Source organism: Rhipicephalus sanguineus, chromosome 1, assembly GCF_013339695.2.
Source record: "Rhipicephalus sanguineus isolate Rsan-2018 chromosome 1, BIME_Rsan_1.4, whole genome shotgun sequence".
In the NCBI taxonomy this organism is placed as follows: Eukaryota; Metazoa; Arthropoda; class Arachnida; order Ixodida; family Ixodidae; genus Rhipicephalus; species Rhipicephalus sanguineus.
Window position 1 is genome coordinate 263,348,593 of NC_051176.1, and position 23,525 is coordinate 263,372,117.

General features: G+C 44.7%; 2 protein-coding genes across 2 annotated transcripts in view; both read left to right on the top strand.

Moving 5' to 3' along the window:
- Window positions 1-6,764: 6,764 nt before the first annotated feature.
- LOC125757356 (ophiophagus venom factor-like) lies at window positions 6,765-23,426 on the top strand. The gene is made up of 5 exons (XM_049412868.1): window positions 6,765-6,917; window positions 13,120-13,277; window positions 13,883-14,087; window positions 19,586-19,664; window positions 23,232-23,426. Exons 1-5 carry the CDS (start codon window positions 6,847-6,849, stop codon window positions 23,424-23,426), a joined length of 708 nt encoding a protein of 235 aa, XP_049268825.1. The 5' UTR covers window positions 6,765-6,846.
- Window positions 21,105-23,525, top strand: part of LOC119378865 (A.superbus venom factor 1) — a 103,511-nt gene continuing 101,090 nt past the window's right edge. The window contains exons 1-2 of the mRNA XM_037647914.2: window positions 21,105-21,171; window positions 23,232-23,363. The gene's annotated coding sequence lies outside the window, so the exon portion shown is untranslated. The remainder of the gene's footprint in view (window positions 21,172-23,231; window positions 23,364-23,525) is intronic.

Sequence of the window (23,525 nt, forward strand, 5' to 3'; positions counted from 1 at the left end):
ATGGCATAGCTCTATTACATCTGCTTTTGACGTAGTCGCCTATACTTCACTGTAGTGGTTTATATGATACGACAATACAATGCGATTTAACAGAAGCGTTATCTTATTGCCGTCCAGATTGGAATGCGCGCTAACGGAGGTCCATGACTTCAAAATAGCGTATAAACGCGTGAAGACGCAGCACCTTTTCACTATACGCGATTTTCCGGGAACAGTAGGTATTACACAAACGCGTGGTGAAATCGTATTTTCTCGAGCCTCATCAAGTAGCCTCTTCCTCTTGCATCGAAGCACAGATAGTAATAGATGTAGCACATCGTGTCCCCCACTTTATTGCAGTCTGCGATTAGCCCGCAATTCTTGAAATCCCACTGTTGGGTGAGCACCTATTCTATCCAGATTCTATGCGAAAGCGTGGTTTCATTGTGGCATCCTTTTGATAGCAAATGCTTCGTGTGGCGAAATTCAAAGGGAGTGCAAGTTGCGGCGAATTGTCTCCTTGGAAAGCCACATAATTATACCGTACTCTAATTTTGGGTTCTACGGGAACGTCTTCTATCGGGAGTCTCTGCACTCCATTGTTACCAGATGTACGCACGTGTAAACGTATACCCACTGCAATATAATGTTGGAATCTTCACTCCGCTCTGCTTAAGTTGCGTCGACACTGCAGACTAAATTCGTTAGAATGAAATCGATGAGATGTGCTGAAGCGCTGCTTTGCGATACGTATAGAGCAATATCTTGAACATACCTTTTTTTTCTGTGTCCGAAAAACCACGGATACGCGGCGTATGCTAGCAATGTCAACATCCTCTTTTAGTAAGGCTAATTGGTCTACACGACCTGACCATACATAAACAAAGGTTGGAATGTAGGGCACAGTGTACAGTTTATCGAGATGGAGTGGCGAAATGATCAACATTACCTTCCTCTTCGTATATACATGAAGCTGATTTTCCAAACGTGGCGTCTAAGTGTTTCGTGTTTTGCTACCCTAATTACAGCGAAGCTGTATGCGGCTATAGGGTATCGTGTATTTTTTCTGTGCGTCAACAAAAACGTACGTGCCACGCAAATTGGCCAAACTCCACCACTCGCCACCGGCCCAAAAAAAATGAAGAAGGGAACACACGGGCGGCAAACACCAATCGCGATCATGCACGAAACGCCAAGCGCACGCGGCAAGCCAGACAAAACGACGCACGTTGCGAAACGGAGAATGCGACAAAAAGATGCAAGTCTTTTTGGCACATTCAAATGGGAAACATTGAAGGACCACATGCTTAATTCAAAAGGGACTTTATGGGCAGACATTTGAGATTTATTCGCAGGGTGCGTGATCGGCTATGGCTCGAAACTCTGTCACCTCTGTGGCGTGTGCTAAACAGCTTCGCTGGCCATCCACCTTCACGGAGTGGAATGGCTCCTCAATTTTCGTTCTCTAACTTGCCCCATGACACGGATGCAGCAGGTGTACAATACAGTAATGCGACGAAAGGGGCTGGTTGGTTCGTGTTGGCTTGGCGATTCGCTTATGGTAGGGAAACGCTACAAAGAACACACTCCTGCGTTCTTTGTAGTTTTTCCCCATACCATAAGCGCATCGCCAAGCCACTACAATAAAAGCTTATCTGACATCTTTCAACTGAGTTTCACTCAAGCGCATGTATAAAGTTGGCTCAAAGGAAGCTTGGCGCAAATGGGTTTCTGTACTTTCAGTATATTTAGTTTACCATGACACTTTGGTGGAAATGCTGTTCTGTGGTTCTGTTTTATTATATGCATGCTATTATGTGCGTTAGTGACCTGTCGTTAGGACTTTGAAGCTTTTGGCAGAGAGTGAAAAAAAAAGAAAGGTGAATGCTTCAATCAGGTAGCGGGTGTGGTATACGTCCCACATTCGGGAGCGAATGCCAAACATAATGACAGGGTGTGGTCGTGCTACAGACGTCCAATGACCATGTCCAGAAATCTTTAATTGGCTTCTTTTATATCCATCTCTCGCTTCTCCCATTATGGCTTCCGGCCACCCACCCCACTCATTCGCATTGACTAATCCCCCGTATTTAGTGTGAGCCGTGAACAAAGGCAGCACAACCGATCAACCCCTACAGCGAGAAAAAAGTAGACTAGTTCTGACAATTCCTGTTATCCTTTCATTTGAAACTTCGACACTCAGATGCTGTGTGAAACTTCAACACTCGGATACGACACTGGTATGTTTGTGCCACCACCCAGAAATTTATTACCATTGGTTCCAAGCGATTTTATACCTAAATCTAATACTGCTATCGTTATCATTTTTAGTATATTTCAGTTCTGCCTGTCTGACTCATTATTTTCCATCCGTGACATTGAAGTTATCAAGAGCTGCAAATTTCCAAATGATAGTTATTTTATTTAGCTTCTCCCGCTCGAGCGTTGGTCAAATAGTGGGTTCGAGTCACTAGTTCAGAGTGCATCAACTGCAGCACGGGGGTTACAGCGTCCTCGCATTAACAATGTTCCACAGCTCATGTCATTATCTCGAGAAAACAAAGAAGGCCAACCTATGCCCCTCCTGAGTTTAATCGACATGCAACGACGGGTGAGTGGACGTGAGTGTAGCTGTTGCTCTTGAATGTATCACGAATGTCCCGCCTGTGATCTGCACCCAACGCCTTCTGACATTGCTCGCTAGCGCTCCGTCATCACCAACATTTAATCCGACTTGCGTGCCATGGACACTCCGTGCGTCATGCGTTTATCAGCACATTGCACAGCCAGCGCTGTCATTTGACACCCTTAAGCGTAAGTTTCTACAAGTTCCTCCATCGTAATCTTCATTACGATGTATATGACTTAGGCTCGAGCGTTGTGAACTTCAGCACCTTCTAATGCGTGTACAGAAATGACGGACACGAACTACCAACTCGTTCAGTTGACACAAGCACGAAATTTGCACTGAAACGTCGTTGATGTTTGTTTGTTTTGTTTCACGCATAATTACGCATGAAGACAGCGAACAGAAATGCAGACGAAGAAACAATATTTTATTCGCCCGGTCTCGGCAAACATTTTTTTCATTCTATTCAAAATTTCATGCATTGGAAATCTTTGTAAATGGGGAGGCAATTATGTTGTCGGATATGTATTCAGCGAAGGCGACCAGTCAGTGTTAAAAAAACTGTTATGAACAAAAAGTTTTGTGAATTCAGCTCGAAGTACACACTTCCTCCTTATAGCTGCAAGCAGCTGCCAGAGGATTGACGCTTTAGTAAGGACTAAGTGTGAGAGAGGCGCAATTTATAAGTAACGCCCATTATTCGCACTATTTTGGCGCTTCCCAGAACACAAATCTACTCGAGCTTGCCAGCGACACTGCACCCTTTCATGAACACATCGGTGCGCTGATCTTAATAAATGTCTTAGCGACCTTGATGAAGATAATCAAGAGGGAAGTTGCTATACAGCAGTCACTATAAGTTGACCCTGCTAGATAGCAATTGAATTCATTACAGGAAAATATTCCAGCAATATTCTGAGATTCAAATGTATGGGCGATTTTGTTGAGAATTTCCAAATTTGAATGTGTATGTATGTATGTATGTATGTATGTATGTATGTATGTATGTATGTATGTATGTATGTATGTATGTATGTACGTGTGTGTATGTGTGTTGATAGATAGATAGATAGATAGATAGATAGATAGATAGATAGATAGATAGATAGATAGATAGATAGATAGATAGATAGATAGATAGATAGATAGATAGATAGATAGATAGATAGATAGATAGATAGATAGATAGATAGTAGATAGATAGATAGATAGATAGATAGATAGATAGATAGATAGATAGATAGATAGATAGATAGATAGATAGATAGATAGATAGATAGATAGATAGATAGATAGATAGATAGATAGATAGATAGATAGATAGATAGATAGATAGATAGATAGATAGATATGGATGGAAATCGTTTTCTACGTACTATATATTTTTGCGGACGAGAAAAGATTACGAATGCTCGAACGAGGAATCCAGGCACTGTCAGGAAAGTTACATCCAAGTAATTTTATCCGCGGATGCTGTGGAATATTTTTTTTTTTCGAATAGCAGACGCATCAATTATTTAATATTCTGCGCAGTTCAATTAGGTTACTTTTTTTTTCTCTGCTTGATATACCGCGATTCATAATTATAAAACACAGCAGACTTGTTATTCCTTTCTTCTTCTTTTTTTAATTTCCGAAAAAGATAAGTAAACAGCGCACGAGCCACGTGCTTCGTAGGAGTACAAACTTGACCTCAAGAGCGTGTTCGGATTAAGTAAAACGAAAAAGACCGAACGGTTAAGTTTAACGGAAAATTGACAACCACCCGTTTGTAGCACGAAGCTACAAGGAAACCGATACGGATTTCTCAGAAATAAAGCCTCTTAGTCGCCGAAAAATTCGTCCTGGTTCGATGGATGGATGGATGCTATGGGCGTCCCCTTTATAACGGGGCGGTGACAAGTGTGCCACCTGGCCCGTTACTGGCCCGGGACCAGGACCGCCACCTTGCGGGATTTCGCAGAACTGATTTGCTATATGTGTCCGTGTGCTTCGAGTTGTTGATGACTTCGCCCTCGCACTGCCAATTGTTAGCTTCTTGGTTAGCTCAACTGGTAGAGCGACCGCCCCGGAAAGGCGTTGGTTCCGGGTTCGAACACCGGACCAGGACGAATTTACTGCTCGTAAAATTAATCAATTTAAACATCGATAGCAAACTACTCTCTTGGATTGAGCATTTTCTAAACGGTCGCTCGCAATATGTGTCTGCTAACACCTTTAATGCCCATTTGAGTCCCGTCCATTCTGGCGTACCCCAAGGTTCTGTACTTGGCCCCCTCCTATTTCTCATTTATATTAATGACTTGCCTCAATGTGACGTCTAACATTCACTTATTGGCCGACGATTGTGTAGTATATCGAGAAATTACTGACCTAACTGACGTAACAATTCTTCCGAATGACCTCAACTCTGTATATAACTGATGTAAAGCCTGGCTAATGGAACTGAACACTAATAAATGTAAAATACTACGTGTTTCCCGTACATCTTCCTGCTCCGCTACTTACTTGCTTGACAACTCTGCTCTTGAAGCCGTAACGTCCTATCGCTACCTCGGTGTTCACATAACTAGCACTCTTACCTGGTCTCTTCACATTAACAAAATAGTTTGCAATGCTAACCGCTAGTTAGGTTATCTCCGACGCAACTTTTCTTCTGCCCCTGTCCCCTTAAAACTCCTCCTTTACAAAACTTTAATACGAAGTAAACTAGAATATGCCGCATCCATTTGGGACCCGTTTACTATTGCACTAACCTCTGCTCTTAAGCTAGTCCAAAATAACTCTGTCCGCTTTATCCTTGGAAACTACAGTCGTACTGCAAGTATCACTTCAATGAAACACTCCTTAGAGCTTCCGTAACTCACCTGTCGCCGTAAATTCTCTCGCATATGTCTCTTTCACAAAATATACTACAGTTCCAGCCTGCATAACAACCTTATTCTGCCTCCATCATACATCTCCACTCGTTCTAATCATCCCCAAAAGGTGGGAATCATGCGATGCTCGACGCACACATGTAATCAGTCATTTATCCCCCGAACCTCACAGGACTGGAGCAATCTTCCAGGATCAATCATGCGCATTATTCATCATTCTCATTTTCATAACGTTTTAAACTCAAGTGTCCTGTTGTGCAACCAACCAATTATGTAATTTTTTTTTGCAAACTGTCTGATTCTTGCTTGTTTATTTGCGACTTGTACTGTTACTTATTTTTTTAGCTAACATTGTATTTATAGAACAACGTTTGTATTATGTTTTTTTAAATGTACCACTCCCCTCTCTAATACCTCTGGCCCTGAGGGTAATTCCAATAAATAACTAAATAAATAAACAAACTCGCGCCGGAGCTTGACAGCGTGGTCTGGAATATAGCAAATAGTGTCACTCGCTACTCGATCGTGCCCCTAAAAATGAAAAATCAGCATCATGGATGGTGTTTCTCATAGAGCGCGTCGCTGAAGTGAAACAGGACTCTTAACATACATTTCTGTTTTCCACGGAAGGCGAAAAAGGCTTTTGAACTAAGCCAATCACAACATTCTTTGGTAATGCTCCTCATTATGCCGGCCCTGCAGACGACTGGTTTACCTCTGTGTGAGAGAGGCAATTCGTTTCCCTTACCGTGATCGGAACTCCACCTCCCCCCTTTCATTTTAATTTTCTTGCACTGTTTTCTTTCCTGCTGACAACCTAAGCATAACCACCTGTGGTAAGCCTCCTCGCAGTTCCTTATATCTGTTGCTATTCTATCACTCCGAACCCACTCATACACGTACGCAGGACTGAGAATAACATCCTATAGCTGTCTCGGTCAGAATGTGGCCATTAGTAGTTATCCCTTGATTATTCGCACGTATTTGCGTAAATTGTCGCCAGCATCGCCATACCACGCATTTCATCCTTTCCACTGGTCTTGTGAGATTACAATGAAATAAATGTGTTTTTCGTTTAGCGCCACTTATTCGTTACTTATTTAAATCTTTCGTCTCACGTCTCGCTGTGCGTCTGGCGTCACCCTTCAGGCGTAAAATGACACCGCGCAAAGGCGAATGAGACACTCCCTATCTGAGTCCTGATAGGGCGCAGCCGGCCACCTAAACCCACTTACTCGGAGCTTCGCAATACAGACTCGAAGTCGAGAGGCACAGTTCGGCCGCTAACTTCCTTGTCTGGTGTACGGCATAAGTATCGTTGAAACCGACCCCCGAGTGGATTTTTCGCCGCCGGACAACATGGCGAACGCATTGACGGCTGCCTGTGCCATCTGTGTGATCATGTGCTCCTGTCTGGTGCTTGCAGATGAGTAAGTACACGCACAGAGTCTTTTCTCGTTGGCTAATTCGAACGTCATGAACGTCAAGAGTTGTACGCAACGCGTTATAAGTAATCGATTACTTGTACTCTTCTAATATAATCGATTACTTTTTCGAAACTGTAACGTTCTGGGTAATTCAATTACATTTTCTTGTAATTGATTACCGGTAATCAATTACTTTTTTTTTCCCAAAAAGAAGTTGTAACCAGTCTTCTACGGCAGTTTTCGTCCCGAAAAATATGCGACCGCTCTGTAGGGACCCCCCGTCTGACAGGGCGGGGGGGTCCCTACAGAGCCTTTTTTTTTTCACCTTTTACCTTGGCCTTACCTGCAACGCCTTACCCGAGCGCCAGCAACAGCGAAGCGCGATGCTTCATAGAGTACATAGACACTAGAACATAGGTCAGCAAAATGATTGGAACTCACTCAAACTCACTCAAAAATATATTATATTCTGCTCTGAGGGCTCACTCGGACTCACTCACCAAAATTTTCCTCAACCAGAATCACTTGGACTCAGACTCACTAAACTTTTTTCTCAACCGGACTCACTCATACTCAAACTCACCAACATATTACCCAGCCGGACTGACTCAAAGTCAAACTCACGGCTTGACTTGAGTCTGAGTAAGTCTGATAGAGTCGACTCACGAGTCCGTGAGCGTAAAACTACCTTTTTTCGTTCTACTAGTCAATGCCCTTTAATTCCAATATCTCACAAAATAGGTGCTCTGCAATACGCCTTTTGATCTTATACCTTCATAAACGAGTTATCAGTAATCCAGTAAGGACATTTTTAGAAAATGCCCTGCTCAAACGAAATATTTTTATCAAGAACTTTCCGTGAAAGAGTTTGAGGGGTGGAGGTCCTGGTACCCCTCCCAGTTCACGTTTCTGACCAATAAATATTGAGGTGGCGCATGTACGTGAGTGCGTTGGGATGTGTGTGAATCGACTTGAGTATAAACGTGAACCGATATAAGGCTGACAGTAATGCTGAAGATGAGTATATAGGACCATTGGTCGGCAATAAAAGGTGGAGCTCACTCTGACTCACTCAAGAAATATGTTTTGCGCTCAGGGCTCACTCGGACTGAGATTCACCAATATTTTCATCGACCGGACTCACTCGGACTCAAACTCACCAAAATATTACTCAGCCGGACTCACTCAAATTCAGGCTCACGAGTCGATTTGAGTCTGAGTGAGTCTGAGTGAGTTAACTCATGAGTGAGTTTGCCGACTTGTGCACGAGAATCGAAGCAGTGTGCAGCTACGAGCTGGTGCGCAAGGTGCTCCTACTTTATAATACCGCCCTTCCCTCCAGCGCATGCATTGAGAGAGTGTTCAGTGTAGCAGCTGACCTCTAACGAGGCAACGTAGAAAAATCACCGACGACAATATTGAAAAACAACTCCTGTTGAAAGCTAACAAAGTGTAACTCTATGCCTCCCAGCCTTCACGCAAGCCTCCATACTTCTCTACCATGCAATACACAGTAGTTCGTTGTAGTTTGAGCAAACTTGTGTTACTGTGTTACGACAATAAAATTTTGAAGGAAAGTAACGCAAAAGTAATCGATTACATTTCTGCAATCGCTCAGTTACTTTTCTGGGGCTGTAATTGTCCACTGTAATCAATTACATTTTAAGAGAAGTAATTGTAAGAGTAATCGGTTACTTATTTTCTGTAACTTGTACAAGTCTGGTTGCTCGTAATAAATGGCATTCTTCTTTTAGATGATTTATTCCGCCAGAACACGTGAAATGTCAACAGATACTACTGTTAGTCGGACAATTTTTGAGATAGACAATTACAGGAAAGAAAAAAGAGAGACCTAACGCTGAATACTGAATTATCCTAGCGGAAGTTAGCTGGTGAAAGGTCGCGCGGAGCTTAGACTTTTTAAGAGTTGCTGCTCGATATATGTATTCTCTTCCTGATGCCCACATTACTTGTTGTGTAACGTAATATTTCTAAATTTAATTCTGCAAAAGAAAAGAATGAAGCGAAGTATGCTGGCAGAACCGAACATGCGACGGAAGCCACATTGGTGTGTCTTTAAATATGACCGAGAAACTAAAAACTGCTCTTCGCAAACAGTTTTTGGTTTTTAGGGCAAGCTGAAACATTGCTGCACCAACCCCTTATAAAACTCTTAAAGGGACACTAAAGTGAAACAATGAATGTGATTACACTAATAAATTATACTCTCAAAATTCTACTGCCGTTATTCCCACCCCCAAAGGTTTATTCATAGAAGATAAAATCAAGGTCAAAGTAGTTTCATTTTTGAATTTCACGCCGAAATTTCCGAACGTGACGTCACGATTTCAAAGCGTTCTTTTCGTATTCTGGCGGGCGAGCCCCCCCCCCCCCCCTCCCCCGAACTTTTTCATGCCAGGTTTGCGTGCCGTTGAAATCGCCTGAAGAACCTCCTGAAGTCGCCTGCAGGGTCGACACCAGCTTTAAAGACATGCTCGTTCATGCAAAGCTGAAAACAAAGACTAAGCCAACATCTGATCCCTGTGGCCGCTCCAGATGCTGGTCCCTGTGGTCTGATCCCTGTGGCCACTCAGAGCCGGGCGACGCGCGGACGTCGCCCGGCTCTGAATAGCTCCTGTTGCATTTCGCGCCGAATGCGCCGAGCTGCGCCGGGTCGTTAGGCGGGCAACTCGCCGCGGGCCGATCGAGGCGGCCGTGCTACCGTGCTGTTTCGCGAGTGGTTTCCAGACAGGGGACATGAATGCCGATTCAAACCAAGAGCATTCTGTATTTGCTGAACCACAATTTCACTCAAACCTGGTCTGTTCGACTAAACAGCTAGAAATAGAATGAAACTTAAGAAACGTGCAACAAGGTGGACACACAAGAGCAGTGCAATAAGGTGCTCACCTGAGTGTACTTAGTGACGTGACGAGCACAGACAACTAACGAAAAGGTGAATACTTGAGGAAGAAGACGCGCGTTCCCTTGCTTCATTGCTATATTATACGAATGTACCGCAAGTACTTCATAACGGGATAGAAAACGCGCAAGAAGCCTTGCCTGCCTACCCCTCCCCCTCCTCCACTCCTGAATAAAACCCTGGCTACACCACCGCCTTCAGATGCCAATGTAGATCATTCTTACCGATTAGGAACTACGTTGGCCTGAGTAGACGCCGTCAAAATTTATTCACTTTGCGCTGATCACGGTAATCCCGGCACCAGGCGGTTTCTCGCTTACCAAGCGTCTTCTCGCTGCAGGCGTAGCGATTTTGGTATTGTGAAAGAGTAATCTACTAAAACTCACAGGGTCCCTTGTGCATACACCTAAGACGACTCAAAGACGAAAGCCATCTTCTTCTTCTTCTCAGTCGATGTATTCATCCTACCCCCCACCCTCCGAAAGCTTTCTGCACCTAACGGGCTTCTGCACTGCCTCCAGGAACGGAGGCACCTTACCTGGTTTAGCTCTGCCTCTGTGATCGGCCCACCTTTGACCTATAGCTACGATGTCATGTGGTGGCGGCATCACGTGACGTTACGTCACGGGACATCACAGTGACGCCATGATGACATCATAATGACGACACAATTTTTCGTGATCTCTGACGTCATGATGACGTCATCACGTGATGACAATTTTTTTTTCATCACTCGTGTTGTCCCTCACAGGCGTGCGCAGGGTTCCCCTTCAGGGGGGGGGGGGCGAAGGTTCATCGCGGCGCCCCCCTCCCTATTAAGTCAATGTATGGGTCAGACTTTGCGCCCCCCTCTTTTTAGGTGACTTGGGGGGGGGGGCGCCCCCCTGCCCCCCATCTGCGCACGCCTATGTTGCCCCCACGCCGAGGGACCCCGACGCCGCCGGTCAATTTTCGCGGTTGATGAGGCATCTATGCCTTTCGCCTTAATATGAGGGAAATCCTTTTTCTCTTCTGTCCCTGTAAGGTCGCACTACCACTGCACAGGGGCTCCTGTAGGAAGCGCCCTCAAAGGAAATAGACAAGTTGTCCTACGATGTGTCTAGATAGATGTAATGGACAGATACTTAAATTGCATTGATTGATTGATTGATTGATTGATTGATTGATTGATTGATTGATTGATTGATTGATTGATTGATTGATTGATTGCAAACAACTATGATGTAATAAAATCACTCAGTTAAGTTGGATTAATTGTAGAACGAACATACAGGCATATTTAGTGATGGCGGTCATTTAATAATAATTCAGGGAATTTTTTTACTTCGTAGCCGTCACGTGAAGAGCCGTCACGGTTGCAGCATATTGCCCGCCCCGACTGCTTCTTTATGTACACGTAAATGCGCAACAGAACAATATAGCTCAACATGGTAATATGCCGAGCATAATAACAGGATCTTTAAGCACCGATCACTTAGAGTTTTTAACTACAGCGTTAAAGGTTAACTAGCGAAATGGTAAAATTACACAACGACTTCCCGATGAACTGAAAGACAAGTCTAAAGGGAGAGCGAAGCCAGTGTCAATAAAAAACACAGAAGAATATTACTGTGTGATAACGTATATTGCTTTTAAACGATGCACAATTTAAGCTTGCTTCATCTCTCCGAAAGTTGTCAGTTTTTTACTTGGCGGCGTGTCCGAGCTTGCCTTTGTGTAGTTAAGCTAGCAAAGACACCTACGTGAGCGTGATGCAATTTCGAGCTCCTGTGAGCCGGTGTTACGTTCATTCACGCGTTCGCCTGCGCACATTCGTCTGTGCTTTGCAGTGACGCCTTTCTTTGAAAAAGCCGGTTCGCCCGAAGTGAATATAACCGCATGAGGTCTTTCGAGGAGACGCTGCGCAGTAACACGTCCGCTAGAGCCAACAAGAAAACCCCTGGTCACGCCTGGCCAGAATAAGATGCACGTATACTACTGGCTCAGAATTGCAGTGACCCTGAACCACTGCCAACGACGAAATATGCCAAGCCAGAAGCTGGCTAAATCACTGCAATCCATCCAGGTGGGAGAAAGATCACTGAAAATAAGCGTGAACTGACCCTTGCGCAACTGCGGCTTCTGCGAAGAGATGATTCAAGCAGTCGCGGCAAATTATCGCAGTCTCTTCGTTCAACGAGACTGTGCTGTGACGGGCCGCACCTTGGTTAAGGAGGCCAGATTTTCCCTGGAAGGTACGTCGTGCGCATCGGTCTGGCTACAGTGCTGCCTTTATGACGACCACGAGAATGCAGCTTTATGAGGTTCACCAGTGGGACCTATGCGTTGTAACGCCGAGCGGCATTGCCGTGCGTCGTCAGTAAATGCCAACATTGCGACCACGTCCACAAGACAACAGCTCAGCTCTGTTCAACGAGGGCCGAGTTGTTCATAGGACACTGGTCTAATGAGGATTGCAGCGTCCTCTTCCCCGCATGATTATAAGAGGGATCCGTTTCGTGTGGCAGCAGCCATGTGCACTACTTCCCAGTCTACAAGGCAGAGTAAAATACTGGCGAGCAGGGCGCGCTGAACATATTCATTGTTGAAAAGTGCTGTAGAAAGATGGATTGGTTACGTACTTCCAGAAAGGAAGGAGCGGACACGATGACAAACTGTCATCCTGCCAGTTCTTTTCTTCCGTAGGTGTTTCAAAGAATTGGCCCGTTCTTCCCTCAAGAACACTGAAGCGTAAATGTTGTACAGTCCTTGTTGTACAAGGGGGAAGATTATTAATGGTGAGCGTACTGCGCATTGCTATGTAGTGTTCCACACCATTAATGTCCACGGATGCGAAATAACAGTCGCTCTGTGTACGCACTCATAACCCGCACTAGGCGTTGAAAAAAAAAAACCGCTTTTAAGGATGCCTGGGTTCATCGAAAACGTCAGCGTGTGTCACGCATGAACATTAATTCTGTTCGCATAGGTTAAGTGCCTGACTCAAATGCACAACACAGGAATGTCGAGCAGAGCAACAGATGTTCGCCATCTGTGTTACCGCAAGTCAATCTCCGAGGCTCTTGAGACATGTTTTTCACTATCACAACTTAAAAAAAGACTATAAAAGCATAAGAATAACCTTGTAGTCCCCGATGAGGAGCTCACTAACATCTCATTTCAATTCTCGAGTGGCTCGACCATCTCGCCGTACCGCTATGCCGTTTCTGTTCGTTTGCATTCGCGTGCCAATTCTGCATTCAAGTGTTCTCGGTACGCTTAACCTGGCGGGAATCTTTTCAGAAACTGTTTCGTAGTGGCGCCCAATGTCTTCAGAGTGGGGACCAAGGAAACTCTCGCGGTCATGGTGGACGGTGGTCCAAAGAGAGTGACTGTGACGCTTCGTAACTTCCAGGATAGCCCGACGAATTTCTTTTACTGGTCATCCCCTGTGAGCACCGGTGAGTAAACTCAAGTAGCCTTTGAAGACGGAATTCCGTTTTCAAGCGAGAATTCACGGGCAATATGTAAGCAGACGAGCACGCTATTTTGTTTTATTCATGCCTGAGCGCATGCACAAACAAAGCGGATACTTTCACCTTTGGAACAAATAACTTTGTTCCGCCATCCGTACCAGTCGATCAAGAATTGCTTTTTTTTTACGTAGGAGTAAGAAAGGATCAAATAGGAAAAGATTGCATTTCTTTAAAACACTTTTGAATGAACACTTGAGGGCGCTATCGGCTAATGCAGAAACCCGCACAAAGGAAATGCGTGGGTGCCACTCACTGGGATATTTAATCTCGAGGTTTTTCTTAGAACGCTTGTGTGCTGCTAGTTTATGGTCACGACGAGTTTTCGACTCGGCAGCCATTATGTAACTGGGGCAAACGTGAATGTTTGGCGCAAGGAGACGGCTACAAATCAAACCATCTAGCCTAATACCCCATCAATGCCGAGAAATAACGTTGCACCTGTTGTCCAATTACTGTAGCTTAATGCTGCTGCGATACTTGGGTGGGATACGAATTACTCCTTTAACCGAAGCCGAATTAACATTTCGCAGGTTCTCCCCAAATTGCTGACATCATCGTGCGTGCGATCGATGTGCCCGATCTGCAGTACGAACAGAACAATGTCTATGTCACGCTGGAAGTTACGTGCGGCACTTTGTGGACAAGGCGTACGCAGGTCCTGGTGAGCCCTGCGTCGGGCGAGCATTTTTTCCTACAGATCGAGAAGCCCATATACCATCCCGGAGAAGAAGGCAAGTATGCGCAAATTCCTAATTGCCTCATAAGGACAAAAACAAATGATGTTTTCAGCTGCTTTTGAAGCGAAACTTTAGCTCAGAACGAGACCTAATTTCCTTATTTAAATGCATTGAAACGCAGAACCACTTTTTTCCGCACCACGTATGGGGCGGTCTTATTCGGATCACAGATGGGCGGTGCAAACTCATGATCAAAGAAATGTATTCAGTTGTAACTCAACGTGAAAGCTGTAGCAAGTGCGGAGCAGTGATTCGCCTGCCCTTCAGCGACGCTCGCGTTCACGGGCAAGCAAACGCTGGCACTCCAAATATGCTGCCTGTTCGGCGTCCATGGCGGGAAAGGAAACCTTCAATTGTGGTGCAGTGGCGCCCTCTCCCCTCCTTCTTTCCTTCCTCCTCACCCTCACTTTCCTTTCCCACCCACTTGCTATTTTATTTATTTATTTCCAAATACTGTTGGCCGTCATGGCCGTAACAGGCTGGGTACAGTGATTTTACAGATAACGCAGAACAAAGTAAGTACAACATAGTATAATGAAAACAAAACTGTAGCAAAATACATACTTTTCAAAAACCAAATAGGAAACTGTAGAAAACTGTAGAAAAAAAAAATATACAGACAGACATTGTGACGGTGGTATAGTGTGCAATATGAAAAAAACTACACAATGTAATTTCGAACGTCATGACAATGTGCGGGATGTCACCTCTAAGCTGTCGACAATTAGGCAACTTGACGTATTCACCGATTCTTTAGCGGCTGTCCAGGAACTCAAGAAAGTTCATTAGGTGATGGAAATCTGCGAGGAGATACATAAGATGAACCGTAATACAGGCACTTGCATAAGGGTACACTGGATTCAAGGCCATGCTGCGAACCCTCATAATATTGCTGCTGACCAACAGGCACACTGCCCTCCTAATACAGACCTCCCATCTATTCCCCTTCCACCTCAACCCCTAAATACACTCCGTGCCCGTAAAAATGTTCTCCGGCAGGATACACGCGCTCTTATCCCACCGTGTGTCTGCTCTCTCCCCCTTCACCTTACTAGGGCAGAGGAAGTCGTGCTTAGGAGGCTTCGGGCAGGGGTGGCCCTTACATCAGCTGTTCTCTCAACATGGAACTGGTCGCATTTACCAGTTGGTGATACATGCCCGTACTGTTCTGTTCCGGTGATGCAAGCAGATGCATACCACCTTATATGGACATGCCAAGGATTACAGTCGGAACGCTCCCGTCATCTCCTGCAAGCTGGTCTTCGCTACAGTGACACAAACAGTTATGACCGATGGATACATGACAACACATTCCACAAGACACTTCTTCACTTCATACACAGCACCGGCCTAACGGCGCACATTTAACACAAATATACCCAACAAATATTATACCTTAAGGGCAAGTCTCTGTCGTAAAAAAAAAAAGACAATGTACGTACAACACTAGCAATAATCAATGTTGTAATATATTTTTATTTCGCGCCTCAAAACTTCCAATGCTCGTTGAAGTCAACGCAGACACTGGCAAATCGTTCCACTCTTTTATCGTTCGGGAAAAAAAGAATACGCGTACACATCAAGACAGCATTTTGGAACCGAAAACAAAAATTGATTGCTTGATCTGACGTTGCTGGTTTGCCTGGGAATAAGATAAGGTTTAGTTTCAATATTAAAGTGTCCTTTCGATAAGAAAAAAATAAATTTAAGTCTAGCAAGTTTCCGGCGTTGAGCCAGCGTAGGCAATTCAAGCAACCGAAGCATTTCAGCAACAGAGCCATTTCGAGAATACCGGGATAAAATTAGCCAAGCGGCTTTTCTCTGCATTTTTTCAATGCGATTTATCAACCCCGATCGGAACGGATCCCATACTGCACTAGAGTATTCTAGCGTTGGTCTTACGCAGGTCAAATATGCAAGCAGCTTAAAGGGGTGCTGACGCAAAAATGTTGGCCTCGCGTTCTTTTTTTTTTTTTTTTTGCTGCAATGTGTTGCTGGGGGCCTGTTAGTCATAATACGGCACATCACTTGCTGCAGCGCGCGACAGATAATTAATTACAGGCTCCTCATTACCGACCAGTGTCAGTTTCGGTTTCAAAAACGACAAGCCTCCGGGTGCAACTATCACCACCTAGCGGGTGCAGCGCTCGAACACGTCAGCACACAGAACTGTGACGCACTTCCGCACGGTTAGCGAGCAGCCGCCGAGAAGTAGGCTGCTGGACACGGTGCTGGAGCAAACGCGGCAAAAAAAAAAAAAAAAAAAAAAAACATGGCGGCTATGACGTCATAACTTGTTGCAGCGAGGGAAGTAGGGAGTCCCCAATGGTCCCCTTTGCGGGTGTCAGTAGCGCGAGGATGTCGATCGCTCACGCAAATTTCAAAATTCACTTAAAATAACTTCCAAGCTATATTCGCTGTTGGCATTTTGCAGATGATATACGCATGTTCACCGGAATCGATCCCGCAGGCTATCTCGGCCGCGAAATATTGTGTCAGTACCCATTTAACGGATGGTGTTGCTAGCTTTAGTTTGCTGCGAAGGAACCATAAGTTGTTGTTGTTTTTTTTTTGCAGCTGTACAAATCTGGTTTATGTGTGGTTTCCAACTTAAGTCTTTTGTAATTGTTAGGCCTAAGTATTTTATCGTGTCAGCTTCGGTAAGAGTGGTACAATTCATTTCATAATTACCTTTAATAACGTGCTTTTTTCGATTGGTAAGTCTGAGCATGACTGATTTAGATTAATTGATTTTCATTTCCCATTTAGCGGCCCAACCTTCCACCGCTATAAGAGCTCGCTTGAGTGACGCCTGATCATTACGGTTATTAATTTCTCGATATATTAGGCAATCATCTGCGAATAACCTAACAGTTATGTCATCGCCCATGTCATGAGCAATGTCGTTTATATAAACCAAGAAAAGAAGGGGTCCTGAGAAGGATCCCTGTGGTACGCCTGAGGTCACCTTTAACAGATTGGATTTGCTATCGTTTATTTCGGCGTATTGTGTCTGACCTGTGAGGTAAGTGCGGATCAGCGCAACAACCTCATAATTTATATTCATTTCCATTAGCTTACTTATTAATTTCGTATGCACGACCCGGTCAAAGGCCTTGGATAAATCTAAACATACAGCATCTAACTGTTTTCTGTTATTCAGTGCAGTTTAAAAGTCATTAATTGTTTCTGCCAATTGTGTAACGGTGGATACGTTTCGTCTAAAACCGTGTTGGTGAGAAAAGAAACCCTTCTTGTCTTCAAGGTAATCATAGATTGATTTCGATATTATATGCCCAAGAAGCTTGCAGCTCACACATGTCAATGAAATCGGCCGATAGTTTCCAATGTTTTGCTTTTCACCAGATTTGTGTACCGGGACAACTTTTGCAACTAGCCAATCATTTGGAATCTGCTTCTGTGCTAGCGATGCCTTAAATATAATCTCGAGATACCGGGCTACCCATTCCACATACCTACGTAGAAACGCATTTGGTATACCATCTGGTCCTATAGCTTTCGTGTCTTTAATATAAAGCAAAAGTGCTACACTGTCTTCATATGATACCTCTATATCAGGCATCGGTGAAATGTACGGGGATTCAAGCGCGAAGGGTGAAAAACCATCTGCAGAACTATCAGTAAAGACGGATTGAAAAAAAAATCATTAAAGCAAGTTGCAGTGCGAGAGTAGTCCAACACAAGTTCATCATTAAGGACAATGTCCCTGGGACCTTCGTTGTCCAGTGACAAATGGCGCCAAAAGGGAAGCGGACCGTCCTCCATAACATTGGTCAATGTCACATCATCGAAAGATTTTTAGCAGCAATCATCTTCGTGCGCAACCCTCACTACATATGATTATGCCATGCTTTAGCATCCCCCTCCTCATTTTCCTTCCTTCTCACCCTCACATATCTCCTCCTAACCTTCAGTTTCCTTTCCCACCCCCTTGTTATATTGTACTATACACGGCTATGCTATGTTCTACCCTCCCCCTCGTCCTTTCCCCTTCACCTTCACCTCCCTTTCCCACCCCTTGCTGTACACATGGCTACGCTATACTATGCTGGCTATACTATGATTTACCTTCTCCCCTCCTCATTTCCATCTTCCTCACCCTCACTTCCCTTTCCCGCCCCCTTCCTATACTTACTCTACATGACTATGTTATACATGGATTTGCCTGCGTGACGCCATACATGGCTAAGCTATTCTTTAAACTCTCCCCTTCTCCTCACCCTCACTTTCTTTTCCCGCACCCTTACTATACCATAATATACATGGCTATGCTATACATGGTTTTACCTGCGTGACGTCATACATGGCTGTGCTATAGTTTACCCTTTCCCTTCCTCTTTTCCCTGCTCATCACACTCACTTCCCTTTCCCGCCCCCTTGCTATACTATACTACACATGACTATGCTATACATGGCTACGCTATGCGCGGTTTTTCCTGCGTGACGCCAAGCGACGACATGAGAAGACAGCATACGACAGTCCGGATCCCTAAAGTGCTCCGCACTTAAAACATCGGATGTGAGCTACGTTTCTGTGACGGCTGCTAGGTCCAGGTTCATGATCAATGATCAAATTTTCAAAGAGTTCAGGCTCATTGTTGATGAATTCTCTAACATTCACCGTGGGAAGTGTTCGTTGATTTTGTAGCACGACGAATAGTAGCTCAACTTTTAGTTTGGTCGGTGGGTGCGTTCGTCGCACCCACCGTTGCTCCAAACATAAGCGCAGTTATTTATATATAACTTGTCAGAAACAAGACGAAATTTCTCTCATTATTTTGTCGGTTTGTTTTCGCACTGTTCCAAAGTTACCTTCCAATGTCACGTACACGTTTCGAAAAATTTTCTCCTATAGATAGGCCTGTACCTCTAAATTTATAGGCTGTATCTGTAAGTTTATATCCCCGTTTTAGCATTGAAGCTTTTAACATTCTAGCAGCTTAAGAGTTACAGGCCGAATGTTGTTTATTCCTGCTCTAACATTCCGATGTATACGTTCGATTGCCGCTGGTTTTGATTCTAGCGTGGCTTCAATTATATTTTTGTTCACTGCATGTTCAATTGTCAGTTGAGTTCAAATGTCTTTCCTTCCACCTCCGGAAAGCCAAATATTATCAGGTTAGTTGGCCTTCTACGTATCTCCAGATTGTCAATTCGGTCTTGCATGCATTTTGTTGGAGCATTCATATTTGCTCTTTGTTCCTGACAAGAATCGACCTTTTCTTCTAGCCTTTTCAGCAAGTCTAGTGTCTTGCCTATTTGAGCTAGGCGACTTTCCTTAATCTCTTTGATATCTGCAGCCATTTTCTTTTACTGTTGGCTGATTTCAGAGCCTGGATTTGTCTCAGTGTCAACACCATTAGGTATAGGTACAACATGCTCAATCACAACAGCACATAGCTGTGCGTACGGCAGAACAAATAAGAAAGGGTCGTTTGAGCTGATACACTTTTCAAGTCGCTTTCTAACCTGCAGGATGAAGATAAGTGGATTAATTGTTAGGCGGCCGCATTCCGTGAGTGCCGCCGTGCCCGTTAACCCGGCCTTGCACGAGGTGAGCGTATATAGCTGGGCTGAGTGGTGGAGCTGCGCTCAGGTTTTGCGCACGGGTTATTCGCCCAGCGTAGACGCAAGGTAGAAGACTAGCGATGCTTGATTGTCACGAAATCTTGTGCGCGGAAAGTGATGACCTTGACGCCGCTTGTTGTTCCGGTTTGTCCTGGTGGCTCGGAACTCGGACCGGCGTGAAGCAGCAGTCGGAGAACAAGCTGCAGGACGAAGATAAGCGGATAGTTAGGCGGCCGCATTCCGTGCGTACCGCCGTGCTCAATGAGTCTTGTCGTTTCTCATGAATAAAGAAAATCCAGGTTGCATTCCGCTGCGTTTCTCCCTATCAGCGACGTCCTAAACACATGTAATAACAGGTCCAGTTTTTCTTAATTAACATTCCGGACCGTAAAACGCGACCCTTCATCAAACTTTTAGCAGCCAGGTTGCACCTAGTTTGCAACCTAACACTGAAGGAGGGGAAAGAAAATTTATGACAAAATTATGACAAAAGCGAGAAAAAAATGTATAAGTTATGATTGCGCACAAAAAACAACGTTCACTGCGCGATCAAAGTTGTTCGGAGAAGCCTAGTCATCTTCATATAGTGTATCCGCCCTATTATGGTCCTCTAAGCATATAACGATGGAGCCAGTGGTTGAAATACCTTTATTTTCTTCTCTGAACGCTTTTTTGCTCAGTCATCTTAAAGCAGCACGCAATGTCTGTGTTACATTGTTAAAATAGGGGCGGTGTATTAGAATACGTTGCATGGACTTCTCGCGATCACAAATGCTACACGAAGTGCTACTGTCTATCAGCCAATACGGAAACATTAGGCGTTCGTAAAAGCAGCGCCCAGCCTCAAGCAAGCGGCGCCGTAAAGTTGCGTCTCATTGAGACGGACGAGGCAGTAATGCAAGGCACGATGAAGGAGTGGCAGTCACGAGCTGACATATTCCTTTTAATTCCTTTGTTCTAATTCATTGCGCGAGCCAGTAGAAGTTCCCGAGCCAGTACAGGTGCATAGCGGAACACTAGACTTTTTGGTACAGGCCATACGCACTGCTTCATCGGCTGTTCCGTTGCTGACGGTTTCCGGACATCAACCCGGCACAAAGTGCAGATCACTATGTATTGAAACACTGATGACCGCCGGCTATGTGCAGGCCAGCGTGTGTAAGTTTTAATTCAGTCGTGCGCCCAACCACCAGAGTAGCGAAGGTACGAGAAACACAATCTTGAAAGTTTTTCTTAAGTCTTTTAGAAACTTATAGAGAACAAAGTTATTCGAAAAGCACGACGTAATCTGATGCCTTATCGTTACAAGCGTGCTCGAAATAAATTTGGTATACTTTAGACGTCTAGGATGTATTCAACAATAGTCCGTGCATGACTGTGCACCACTGGTTGTATAATTACAGCATTTCTTTTTTTTTTCAGTGAACATAAGGTTCTTGGCCGTCGATGGCAGGCTTAAACCGTCAGAGAGCACCTTCAGACTGGAAGTTCGGGTACGAACAATTTTCATTGTCAGTAGCTACATCTGTGGAAAATTTTGCTGGCTAAAGCTGCGCTGAAACAAACTCCCTTCTTTCATTGATTGACGCGGACTTCATGACAAGTATCATCAGCTTCAACATCATTTGCCAAGTCGACTTGTTCCTCTCTTTTATTCACATGTATGCACCCAAAAATTATGTTGAGTTACGGTCATCATAAGACATTGTAACGTAAAGAAGAACAAAGACGAAACATCAACACTGTTTATAGCGCGCATGCGCGTATTCTCGCTCGACCACTCCGCCGCTGTGCTCCGCTGTACGGCGCTTATCAACTGGGCGGTCGATGCTCGCGCGCTCAGGTTGAAAAATGGGTGGCTGTACATTGCTGCAGTGACTCCTTTCGGCCAGGCGGGTCGCTGTAAAAAACAAAGCCTTCAATTGATAGTAAGCTCTGGTTTCGTTCCCCTTTCTTGTCTGCGTCCTAGTTCGCGCTTAAATTTTCAATGATACTGATCTCTGTGAAGGCTAGACACTGCATGGTTTGAAACTCGTGAGATGCGAGGGCAACAGGACATGCTACAGAGCTCGGCACGCTTGTCCATAGAACGTTGGAGCGGCGAATTCCGGACTGCGTAGACGGCGTCTACTGCTAACACGTACTTTGAGGTAGCCCACAGTGAAACATGCGCCGCCACCAATTACGCATGATTAGATGTGGGCTATCTCTAAGCACGTGTTATCTGTAGGCGGTACGGAGCTGCCGAATTCTAGACAAGAATGCTTAGCTCTGTACAAACGTAGTATACTATGTGAGTGCCGTACGATGGCAATAATTTTGTTAATGAAAGAAGGGAATTTCGAGGGCTCGTTTCTTTGTTTGGCACAACCCTAACGAAAACCAGCAGGTTTTCATTAGATACAATAAGTTTTGTAACTTTCAAGGTGCGTACGTTACATTACGACAGTAATATAAAATGCGCACCTTTTGTGCTCCACGCAAGACGAAAATTGGAAACAACCCGCCGAGATGGCTTTGTGGTTATGGCGTTTTGCTGCTAAGTTTTCCTGAAGCATGGTATCCTGGTCGCGGTAGCCGGATTTCGATGGAAGCGAAATGTAAAAACGCCCTTGTACTTACATATAGCTTCAAGTTGAAGAACCCGGGGTGTTAAAAATTAATCGAGTGCCTCCCAATTCGCTGTGTCTCATAATCATATCGTCGTTTAAACGTATGAGACACCATTTTATCATTTTTTTTATTTGTATATTGTTAAGGTAGTCGGTGTGTAAGTGGTGGATTACTTTTTAAGAACGTGAACATAGACCGAAAACATGCACTTGGTGGGCACGTTGGGGCTACTAGCGTACACGTTCAGATATATAATTCACTTGGTCTAGCTTCAAAAGTCCACCTTGTCAATCCAAGAGAACGAAAGGGCGCAGAGGCCAACTGGAGCACACACGATGCTTAACCTCACGGCCTCGCCATTCATGTGCGATGAGAGTGCGTACTTATGCAAAAGACAAATACTCCAGTACGAGGCAGAGCGCACGCGTGCGGCCTTCGGAAAGCCCTTGTCCTGAGTTCATTTTCATATAATTCGGAATAAACGTTCTAACTTTCATTTACTGCGTCTGTAACCCTCTGCGCACACGCGCGCTGGAACGTTTCTATAAACATGCACACATGCTTAGTTGAGCCAGTGTTTGCCATGAGATTCAGCCAGAAGTTCATTCAGAGAGCGATGATGCAAATACCAATTTCGGAGACGTGGTCCCTGGCGCTTTCGAAACGGGTCGTCGCTCCCTCGTTCCCCATGCGGGATGCAGTCATGGGCTCAAGTCATGTGCAACAGCGCAATGAGTCACGCCTCGAGTCCTACTTAAGGAAACGTTCATGAAAGTACTTAGCACGCGGCTCGAGCTAATGCGCACATGTGAACGTTTGACGTTGGATCAGTTACCTCTGGCACGCGCTTAATTTCTGGCTTTGGGAGCCCCTGTAGTCAGCAAGACTTGAGAGCGAACGTTACTGCAGCGCCTTTTAATAATCCATTTTGCTTTTGCAGAATCCCCAGAACGTGATCGTTGAAAGAACCGAATTTCAGCCCCGAAGAGACTTGCTACTGACACACACCTATCACCTACCAGAACGCACGCTTCTCGGAGAGTGGTCACTTCTCATCAAGCACGGCTACAACGTATGGCTGACGCTCCTCCTAATTCGGGATCACAATGACTTGAAGAAAATAAGCTTGCCATGAGCAAGTATAAGTAGAAGCAACTGAGTGTTTGACTTCAGCGAGCATGCCTCTAGGAAGACCCTATAAATTATCGTTTGCTCGTGTTAGGGTACGCTGACC

Bases quoted from the DNA above. Each gene is read 5' to 3' on its own strand.
- LOC125757356 (XM_049412868.1), top strand. From the start codon at position 6,847: ATGGCGAACGCATTGACGGCTGCCTGTGCCATCTGTGTGATCATGTGC. The intron at 14,088-19,585 runs GTATGCGCAAAT...TCTAACCTGCAG, and splicing joins CATCCCGGAGAAGAAGGCAA to GATGAAGATAAGTGGATTAA. The intron at 19,665-23,231 runs GTGAGCGTATAT...TTGCTTTTGCAG, and splicing joins TTAACCCGGCCTTGCACGAG to AATCCCCAGAACGTGATCGT.